This window comes from Beta vulgaris, chromosome 5, assembly GCF_026745355.1.
Source record: "Beta vulgaris subsp. vulgaris cultivar EL10 chromosome 5, EL10.2, whole genome shotgun sequence".
Lineage (NCBI taxonomy): Eukaryota > Viridiplantae > Streptophyta > Magnoliopsida > Caryophyllales > Amaranthaceae > Beta > Beta vulgaris.
Window position 1 is genome coordinate 2,865,142 of NC_079206.1, and position 11,534 is coordinate 2,876,675.

The 11,534-nt window shown below is 30.7% G+C and overlaps 1 protein-coding gene and 1 non-coding gene across 2 annotated transcripts; both read right to left on the reverse strand.

Moving 5' to 3' along the window:
- Positions 1–3,869: 3,869 nt before the first annotated feature.
- TRNAM-CAU (transfer RNA methionine (anticodon CAU)) lies at positions 3,870–3,941 on the reverse strand. The gene has a single exon. It is a non-coding gene; the product is annotated as a tRNA-Met (tRNA).
- A 2,848-nt stretch (positions 3,942–6,789) lies between these two features.
- LOC104892202 (putative glucose-6-phosphate 1-epimerase) lies at positions 6,790–11,247 on the reverse strand. Its single transcript, XM_010678053.4, has 8 exons — positions 10,431–11,247; positions 9,974–10,048; positions 9,598–9,654; positions 9,328–9,488; positions 8,718–8,852; positions 8,312–8,414; positions 8,070–8,169; positions 6,790–7,460 (listed from the first exon to the last, which is right to left on the reverse strand). Exons 1-8 carry the CDS (start codon positions 10,578–10,580, stop codon positions 7,291–7,293), a joined length of 951 nt encoding a protein of 316 aa, XP_010676355.1. The 5' UTR covers positions 10,581–11,247; the 3' UTR covers positions 6,790–7,290.
- Between the last annotated feature and the right edge of the window lie 287 nt (positions 11,248–11,534).

Here is an 11,534-nt window from a genome sequence, read left to right on the forward strand (position 1 = left end):
CAATGTGGGACACTCACAAGTGGACTTTCAATGGGTTTCAACAATTTGCAATTGACAAATCATATATATGCAAGTCAGTATTGTCAAGAGACTTAGTTTTATCGCAATGTTACCCTAAAACGATAGTCTAACAAGTTAGTATTGTCAGTATTCTTTCAACTCTATAAGAGCATCAACAATAAGTGTGACATGGAGACAAGGTCGTCTCGTACAATTTAGGAATCCTATGCTAAATTAAATTATAAGGATGAAATATATTGGTGAATAAGAAAAGACGAACGAACGAAGCAAAACACCATATAAAAACTAATCTCTTTGAATCTGCATCCAATATTACACTCGATAAACTGAAAATGAACACTTGTAATTAGATCTATTTATTTTTCTTTTTTAGTTTGGGCAGCTAACTAATAAAATTAAGCTTTTATATTTTGGAGGCCCTATGCAGTCGCTCACCTGTATATCGCCTTATAGATTAGTCGCCCCTACATAGAGAAGCACATCACACAAATAGTAAAAATTTTGCACAACACCTATTCTTTCTTAGAGAAGTTACAAACAACATGGATACAAAGTAGTACACAGTTAATTGTCTAGAAAAAGGGAGAAATCTAAACTTTGAGTGATAAGAACGCTTATGATCAAGCAAACAAGGTGCACCATGCATGTTTATTAGATATCTGTTGGCTGTTGTAATATAGAGGCATCTTGAAACAAACATCTTTACCTGTTTGACATAATGTCAAGATTGTTGTTGGGCCTTCAATTTGCATCCTTATTCAATGGATGAAGTTGAAGTGAAGACAACTTTATTTTAATTTATGTATTTGTTTGATTGGATTTACTAAGAGATCAAGTATATGATTTGATAATTTAAATCTGGGTGCAAAAGAGAGGCTAGGCCAACAAATCATTCAAGTATCTTTGCTAAAGCTTGGCAGAAGATATGTAATGGAGAAATTCTCTTATTAGCCATTCAGTCGCTCTATTCCATTTTCAGTAGCAAAGATTTTTTTTTTGACATCGCGAAATTTGCATTAATTTAAAAACAGAGTTACGACCTAAAGAATAAAGATATTATGACCAAACATGAAATAGAAAGCAAACTAACACTAAGGTGAATTTCACTAGCTCTTACATATCCTGAGTAGAAAATCCAACTTGTTCTTCTTCCAATCCAAATTAGCTTTTTCTTGGATGGTTTTTGGTGGGTTTGCGTTATATGTCTCGAAGAGAAGGATCTCATATAATGAGAGGGAGTCTGTTGAGATACTAAACCCAAAGTTTTATCCTATGGACAAGTTATTCAAAACAATCATATGGTTTTGCAAAATTCTCAAGTTAACCCTACATCTTTTTTGTAACTTTTGTGGGTTAGATCCACATACAAGACCAAAGGAAGTTTCGTACTAAAATCAATTGACAACAGTAAGAGTAACTCATCTAGCTCATATAATAGTGTTTTTTCCTCTCTTTCTCTAATGTGAGACAATTCACATGTGCACAATAATAAAGTTCAATATATATATATGAATTGGTGCGTCCCGCATGCTCGACCAACACGAGTTTGGCCTAGCTCAATATGAGCCTACTAATATAGCCTAAATGACACGAGAGGCATTATGGTGAATCATGCTTGTGTATGGATATCATTACCAAATCACAACACGAATCAGACACCAGTGCGTTCAATTCCATATCTAAAATCTGCGATCCATAATCAATAAGAGTACATGGGTACTCTACTTACCCCTATCACCACCTTCAACCTATAAGGCATGTAGAAAATTTCTGTCTCCTTTTTTTTTTTGCAACATATTTGTGTACCATTCCTATATAATCGTAAAAGATATTTGGAAATCAATAATCTGCATTAGATGTAATCATAGAAAAACTAAAAACGGAGGGAGAGGTAGTAGCACAGTAGAGTACTATCTCGAATTCCAAGACATTGTCCAGGGTTCGAATTCTCATCTCAACAATATGTTAGGGAATTTACTTGTGTCCTGCAAGCTGCAGGCTAGTAGCCTGACAGAGATTGGTTTTCGGATTGATTATCTTTCTTAATAAAAAAAATAAATAGAGAAACTAAAAAAAAGAAGCAGCATATCATCATATTCATATTGTTTCATAACATCACAATATTGTAGGAATAAAAACCACTCATGTCATTGTTACGATGTTGATAAGTATTTGACATCATTTTTGCAATAATAAATACTACTTGGTGGATTAACATCACATTGAAAAGCCATATGTAGCTTTAAATATTGAGTTGTTCCATCGAATTCCATTCGTGTGTCAACTAGAAGTGACGATAATATATGATCCAAAACTCTCTTCTTTGGCAGCTTGTAATTATTTGCAAATTTTCTTTTTTTAGACAAAGCCAGCAAAAATAAGATCCAATTATTGACCTTTGGTGTTGCTTGTAGCTTGCTACAAGCCATGCATTATAACAATCAACAATGCATGTGGACCTTTATTTTATAGGGCGGTTTGAGGTTATCTTCAAGTCTTTTTAGCCTCATAGAGTCATAGGGGTACCATTTTAGGGTTTTATATTCATATAGTCTCTAACTCGCTCTCTAGCAAGATAAATTATAGAACTCCTTTTGAAAAATCCGCATGAATAATCTCAACTTTCACTCATATTTTAAAATAATCTCAAATTTGAATTATTATAGAATAATTTCAACTTTTGAAGAAACTTTCTCAAAATAAGATAAATTATATTTTTCTTACTTACACTAATTCATTTTAGGTCTATAATATATTGAAAATTAAAAGTTCGGATTATTTTGAGAATGTACCTCTTAAAATTCGAAATATTCTAAAATAATTCAAAGTTGCAATTTTCTTTTAAACAACTAGTGAAAATTGGTATTTATGCCAATTTTTCTTAAAAAAAGATAAATCATAGAACTGCGAAAAAAAAAGTCATAGGAATGATAATGCTTAACGGTAGAGTAATTAAGGAAATGAACTCTATAAAAGAAAGATGCATCTTGTCAGGATGAGTATCATATTAATTCCCTTTAAAGCAATAAATCACGGAGGTATTACAGTTTTTGAGATACTATGAGGGAAATTGTCTATTATAAACATTGAGATAAATGTTGTGAGGAATGTGAAAAGTGGAAATAAAAATCTTTTATGCCTTAATTTAATCATACATATGGAAATAAAAATTCCATTTTTTAATCATTTACTCATTTTGCTGTTAAAATGAACAAAAAAGGTTAAGGTGTTAGACTTGAAATCCTTAATGAATCAAGAAAAAGAGTACATTGCATTTAATCCAATATTAAAAAGAGAATTACACCAATAATAACAAAATTAGTTTCTTTCAGTGACTAGTTTAATCCATTTAATTTTTAAGTCTACTTTCATATTAAAACTAGACTGTCTCTTTTAATAATTTTTGAAAAGAGTACAAGTCCTTAACGAAACGAAGTTGTAAAGTCCATGTCCCTCCAAGTTAATTAACTTGAAAGGGAAGAAAATTGTTGTATATATTTATGATAAGTAGTTAGTGACTAATCAAGGATAGTGTATGTCAATTACTATTGTGTAAATAATTTGTAAAATAGTCTTTATAGAAATAATATATTCTAAAATTATTTATCTTATCCTAAATATCTTATATTATATTTTTTCAAAGGAAAAATTAATATTGTCTAAATTTTGGATGAGTATGAAGATTTAGAAGTTCAAATTTAATTAAAGAAACAAAAGAAAAAGACATGTTCTTTAAAGATGATTTATTCCAAGTAACCTGGCTTAAACACTAGTAACGAAATCATGGAGTACCCAATTCTATAGCAAAAGGAACCAAAAAAAAAATGGCAACGGGAAGCTACTCATTCTATCAGAGCCAGGTTTCGATCCTGGGACCTGTGGGTTATGGGCCCACCACGCTTCCGCTGCGCCACTCTGATTTTGTTGTTATTATAGTATTTCCTATTCTTTTGTAGTAAATCATAACCGAAAAGGTTTGGTTAAGGAATCGGGTAGTGGAAAACGGCCCACAATGTGATCTTCACTGGCCATACATTTCTGTACTACTGGCTTCATATATATGCAAGAAGACACTAAATTATCAATGCGTGCGAAACATGTAGAAAATTAAATTAATTTTTAATTACATCTTATAAATTAGAGATTTTTAAAAAATTAATCAGTTTATCGCGGATAAATCGCATCTTACCACCTAGACTTTTCACGTTTTTAGAAACTCCCACCTTAATGATTTTTTTTTTATAAATTTCCACCTACCATTTTCAACTTTATTAAAAACTCACACCACTTAACGATTTTTGTTAAATTTCATTAATAAAACCGTTAATGGGTTCCTCATATACATTTTTTTAACAAAATCGAACTTGAAATAGTTGCAAGTCTCTACAAATAGTTATAATTCGTTCCAAACTTGTTCCAAAATTGTTGAGATTTTGCCCTTAAATTGATGAAATTGACTTCGATTTCAACGTAAATTAATGATAAAATGCATATGTGAGGTCTACTTAACGGTTTTGTTAACGAAATTTAACAAAATTCGTTAAGTGGTGGGAGTTTTTAATAAAATTGGAAATGGTAGGTGGAAATTTATAAAAAAAATTCATTAAAGTGGGAGTTTCTAAAAACGTGAAAGTTTAGGTGGTTTTGAACAAAAAATCCGTTTAACGCACTAAATTAGAGAATTTTAATTTTTTTTCAAAAATTTATTTGAGAAGGAAGCAATTGATTATGTTGTAAATTTTCATTAAATTCTTTTAGTAGTGCCTTTTTTAATTTATCTTACCTTTTGAATGAATTAGATAGGCATACTTTTTTTTTTCTCTTCTTTCATTTTTTCGTGTTCCACCATTGTTGCATATAAAATAGAGATTTACATTGCCACATCTATTTCCTAAAAAAATAGATGATTGAGTTCATTTTCAATCAATATGTTTACAAATTGAGTTTATTTTCAATAGAAAGTACAATACCTTTTAATGTAATCAGGCTTAAATTAAATCATTTCCTTCATTTGGTTGCTTACTAATAAATTTTCCACAAAAAGAACAAGGAAGGGAAGATTGAGGACAATTAGGTAGTTAACGTCATTGTTGTTAAAATTTCGATCCGAATTTTATGATTCTATGATCCGAAAGGACTTTACGGATCCCGATTCTACGTAGGATCTACCCAACCACAAAAAAATACATGGTAAAATCTTAATACGAGTAACGATCCTACGATTCTATGATTGGATCCTATCGTAAATAAATCACAAAGTAATTTCACATACTATATTCCTCCTATAATATTTTGGTTGCATGTTACTTCAATCTTATAGTATTGAGAAACTATCACCATTCGCTTATGAAATAAGTCACTATTAATATTTGTAAATTTTTAACATGAGGTTCTCACTATATTGTAACATAATTATATCTATTTTACCAAATTGTAGGATCTTAAGATCCTACGATTCGATCCCACCGACTCGATCTTACCAACCCCTACGATCCAAAGTAGGATCCCAATCCTGATAAGATTGGTTATCATATACTTCTTTTGATATTTCACAAATTTATGTTCCTAATTATATATATATATATATATATATATATATATATATATATATATATAATTTTTTTTAAAAGATAAGAAAAAAAGATTTAATCAGACCCTCCGCACGAGGAAGTTCCTAAAATATCATAAACAAGGATGGAATGAAGAGCTCAACTAGGGACATCTTCTATGGTGAATTGATCATGTTCCTAATTATACGCATTATTTTTTGTTGTTGCCTTTCTTAGTACGAGAAGTGCCAAGAAAGCCTATATATTTTTAAAAAAACTAATATGAACCCGGTGCACACTAATTAGTGTGCACCCGATCCATATCACGTGAGTTTATGATAGTGTATATTGATATGATATAATGTATGTTAAAATGATATAGTGTATGTTAAAAAGATATAGTGTATATTAAAATGATATAGTGTATGTTACAGTGATATAGTGTATGTTAAAATGATATAGTGTATATAAAAGTGATATAGTGTGTGTTACAGTTATATAGTGTATGTTAAAGTGATATAATGTGTGTTAAAGTGATATAGTGTATGTTAAAATGATATAGTGTATGTTAAAGTGATATAGTGTATGTTAAAGTGATATAGTGTGTGTTACAATGATATAATGTATGTTACAATGATATAGTGTATGTTAAAGTGATATAGGGTATGTTAAAGTGATATAGGGTGTGTTAAAGTGATATAGTGTATGTTACAATGATATAGTGTATGTTAAAGTGATATAATGTATGTTAAAGTGATATAGGGTGTGTTAAAATGATATAGTGTACGTTAAAATGATATAGTGTATGTTAAAGTGATATAACGGGTCACGTGCCTGGACCTGGTCCACACTATTTTTAGTGTGAACCGGGTCCACGCAAGTCGGATTGATATATTTTAGTTGAAGTATGTATAACTATTGTCACATACTTCCTCTGTAGTTTTATATTTTATCTGCTTAAGAATTAAGATCTTACACTATTTACACCTAGATAAAATCTTGCTTCTAAATTATTCTCAATTTATAAGAAAATACAATCATAAGCTATTATTAAATTCCTTTCAATTAGTATTTTATTAATATTCAACCGTCATAATTTTTATTAATATATAATGAAAAGAAATTTAACTTCAAAGTACTTTGACAAACTTGCTAAGTCAAAGTAATTGAAATATATAGCAACAGAGGGAGTAAATAATAAATTCGAAGACGAAAAAACTTGCAAAGAAAGGAGTATTTTGGTCAGTACAAATACATATTTAGTTATTTACTACTCAGTAGTAGTATATGTTTACAATCTCATTGACCCATGCAGTAAATAATTTTGGGGACAAAGAGCATAATTGATATAATACACTTGCAAGTTGCAAATAAATTAATTTGTACCCACCTAACCCAAGAAACAAAAAACTTAATTCAAAAAATTAATAATATCCCTCCCCCCTTAAAAAAAAAAGGACAAATAACAACTCTTCTAATGGTAGCTGGACCTGCAGATAATACTTAGCAGTGATCAGTAATTATATATTTCCTCCGTTTCATAATATATAAGTGAAACACTTTTCTAAAAAAGCTCTCACATAAAAGAGAGAAATGTTTCACTTATTATGAAACGAAGGAAGTAGTAGTATAGAAGCTGAATATTGCCACGAAAATATGAGCAATATTCATGATTATTTTCTAAATTTGATCATCTAAAGTTGGTTTTTTTCCTCCTTAATTAACATGAAGAGAGTACTGATAACTCCAACTGTCCCATCCATTCTTCATTAGGCTTAAGGTTTATTGGTTTTTCAATTGCTGCACCATCAACACATAACATTCCTTTGTATTCATCATCTGCAAGATCTGTTAATGCCTTTGCCTTTTTCTCCCATGGATTCCACACCGCTGCAAAGAATTTTATAGGTTAATTAGTTACGCGAAAAACTTTTACTGTGTTTGATTGATTATGTACAACGAAGAAAAAACACTATCATGTGAGGTTTGTTTAGATTCGCTTTAATTTGTAATTTTTTTTGAGAAGGGGTGAAATGATTAGATTAAGGAGTTACAAACGTCTGGAGTACTGAGTCCTCGTTGAGTCATGGTTTATAGTGAATAGTTTCATTTGTAATTTTGAAATACCAACATTTCATAATATAATTTATTGGTACATTATTTGAGAGATAAGTAGGCAAAGACTCGAAGTTGTACGTTAAGACATTTATGATGCGCGATTGTTTAGTGTGAGAAAATTCAGGACTTGCAGGTTCAAGTTATTGAATTTTCAACCACATATATATGCATTGCAAGTGTTCCCTTCAACTTGTATGGCAGTATGGATGGTTTTAGTAATAATTAGTTTTTATGTGCAAAAGATACTTCTGATTCAGAAGATTTCAGTTTTATTCGGTACAAAAAGTTAGTTTGAATAAAATTAGCTGGAAAGAGTACAGAAATATCAGCAATATAAGGAGCTATATTGCTAAAGTGAAACTCAAACATATATACACTTACCAACATCAGGAAGTCCTTGCTTTCTTATCTGAAATGTTCTTTTGCTTCCATGATCAAAGAGTTCGACTACATCTGACGAGCTAACGTAAATTCGATCAACCTGATATGTATATATATATCTTTAATACATACTACACATATAAAGAGCAAATATGGTTTAATTTCATTTGTGCTATGAGTTTCTATTTAATTAGTGGTAGTATAATGTAAATGATTATGTTATTCAGGTATATGTTATGCACCTCGGATTCAAATGTTAAGGCATCTCCTTGTTCTGTAAAGCGCTGTCTGTCCTGCAAACAGTCGAGATAATCCAGAGTTTCCAGCCCCTCTAGTCGAACTTCACTGTATGATTAGCCAGTTCAATGATCATCAGAATCCAAAATCACCAAGTTTTTTAGGTAGATGCATAACATGATCCTCCTAGTAGCTCCTAAATGTCAATATACAAGTTATATACACCCGGTCCAAGAATAGTATAATAGCGAAAATGACTTTCATGTAAACGACTACTCGATTCACATGCATCTTGCAGGACTATGTTTCGCACAAAGAAGTCAAACTGTGTAAACTAATTGAGATGGAAGGAGTAAACATCAAAAAAGATGAAACAAAAACTTTCATTTCATTTCTTCCAAACAATTATACCTGATATCTGAGATTGCAAAGTATGTGCGAAATGCAAAAGAGAAACTGAAGGGCTTGCCATTAGCATTCCTAACACGCGATCTCAGAATGAGATTGCCTTCTTCTGTTAGTGTAACTCTCAGACGAATTTCAAATCTGGAAGCAAAGAGTTTATTGTCATTAGTTATTCATTACACCTAAATTCAACTTGTGTAGATTTGCCATATAATTACACAAAAAAGTAAGACCCTTTCAACTCCAAGTTAACAAACTAATATTCAGTGAAAATCCTATAAATTGCACAAGAGCTAAACTGCTAAAGTCAGGACTTTGAGAAAAACAGTTTTCATCAGCAAAAATCGATTTCAATCAACATAGACCTTTCTATTGGATACTATTATATGTAAAGGGGATAATATTATATGTGAAGGGTAGAATGGTAGTTATTAGTCATAAGTCTGTAGTGTAAACATTATATATATTGAATGTCAGGGTTAACCTACTCAGGTTAACACAATTATTCTCCACACTTGTACAATTTCACAATAGTACCAATCTAAAAGAATCAGGTGAATAAAAATGGCGCTTAAACAATTTAACATATTAGTATCTAAGTGATAAGTGTACATACTTGTAAGGCCATGATTTAGGATCTTCTTCAGTACTTAACAACAGATTGACTGAGGCATGACCTTTTGATCCATTAGTACGAGGTGAAGAAGGCTGATTGTCAATCAACCACATTCTATTCCTTGCAAATCCATGAGTTTCTAAGGTGCCGCGACTTCCAAACTTGAGATTATTTTGAGAGCGAAAACAGATTATAAATTAGTAATTAGCTAACAATGAACATTTTTTAGATTTTTGTTTGAAATTTCATTAAAGAACAGGTGAAATTTACCTGAGGAAAACATATGGGAATTCCTCCTCGGACTGCCTTTGGTGGCTTAAACATGGCCTGTATCATTACAAGTTTAAGGAAGATTAATTATAATTTAATTACTTAAACAACAATAAAAAGATATTTAGACCATTTCTTTGTGTCAAAAAGAAAATATTAAAGCATCTCTAAACACCAATATTGACAGCAACATCACACCTCTAAAATTATGAATAAAAGTCTAAAAAACTACTAGTATTCATACTAATACTAATTATATCTTTGACTAAAGAAATATCCAAAGATGTTTCCAGGAAACTTCCTCATAATTTGTTTATAAAAATCAAATTATATAATTAATAAAACTAAATAATTGAAGAGAAATGGGGTGTCATACCTTGCTGCTCATGAACAATAATTCATCTCCTTGTTCATTCTTCCATGAAAGAACTTGTCCCCCATACAAGCTTATCTATATGTTATAATGACAAAATGGACAAAACCATAAAATCAGAAAAACTTTTTGTAAATCTTTTATATTACTACTATAAACATCAATAGCAAACAACCAAGTACTCCCTTCATTTTCGAAAAATTTCAAACGAACAACAAAAGAAAACGGAGGGAGTATATAATAATAATATAAGTACATCGAACCCAGTTTGGTTCACCAATTCTATGTTTGGTGTACCAAACTGGGTTCTTAAAAGTACACCAGACCTAGTAAACATATGTTCAATGAACCAGACTAGGTCCTGAAAAGTACACCAGACCCAGTAAACTCGACAGGGTTTGGGGTACTTTTTTTTTTAATATATAGGACACCTTTCTCTCAAGGGAAATGGTTAATTTACCCGAACAGTAGCGCCTCGATGATTACGAAGAAGGACTTGAGTATTTCCATTTTTATCCTTGATTTCTTCAAATGACCCAGCTCTTGAATCCAAAGGAGTTGCCTCAAAATTAGTCATTTCTTTCTTAACAAACGAGAGAGATAAAACCATGCAAAGTTTATAGTATATATAGACTTTTTTCTTTGGTACTTTATCTTCTTTGTACTTCTGTATTTAATCAGCCCAAAATAAAGACTATGAATAATAAGAGAAGATATGAGGAGATTTCCACAGAAGAAGAGGAAATGAGATAGAAGAAAGAAAGACCAAAGACTTGTTACAAAATAACCCAAAGGGTTTGAATAAAAAGGAGAAATTAAGCCGCCAATTTTATAAAAAAATTACAAGTAAACAGTTGAGAATTTTGGACTTTAGATATTAAATTTTTAAGGAATACAAAGACTTTCAACTACCACTTTAACTAACTTTTACTCAAACTAGACAAATTTTCACCCTGACCAAAAAAAATACAAGGTTACTTAAATGCCTTAAATACTACACAAAAATAGTTTTTAAAAAAAACCCAGGAAAAAAAGATGAGAAATTTATGTAAAAGAATCTCAAATTTGAGCAAAATAATTGGTATAGTATATACCCAGATGGCAAAAAGATAGGATATTGTGTACAAAATTGATTTTGTAAAAATTGATTTGAGAGAATTTGATTTTCAAGGATCACAAATTCTTGAGAGCTTGATGGAAGCAAGACTCTTACGCAAAGTAATGTCCACACAAATAAAAATGAGAGGAGAGAGAGAGAAAGTTTGGTGTGGTGAAAGAGATTTAAGGAAGGCTAAGAAGGGTCAAGAAATCCTATCATTGCGCAAAGAATTGGCCCATTTTGTTGTATTTGTTGGATTTTTGTGTTAAAATGACTTTTTCTATTACATAATAGATATAAATGAATAGTAAATTAGAAAATGAGAGCTTGAAGGGTCGACATAAGAAATTGGATATACAATTATCGGCTTAATATTTTTATTTTTTTTGTTCTGATAGGAAACGCGAGAAACTGTTTTATAAGTTTAATATCTTAATGATGAGAAATTGAAAATGAGTTTTATTC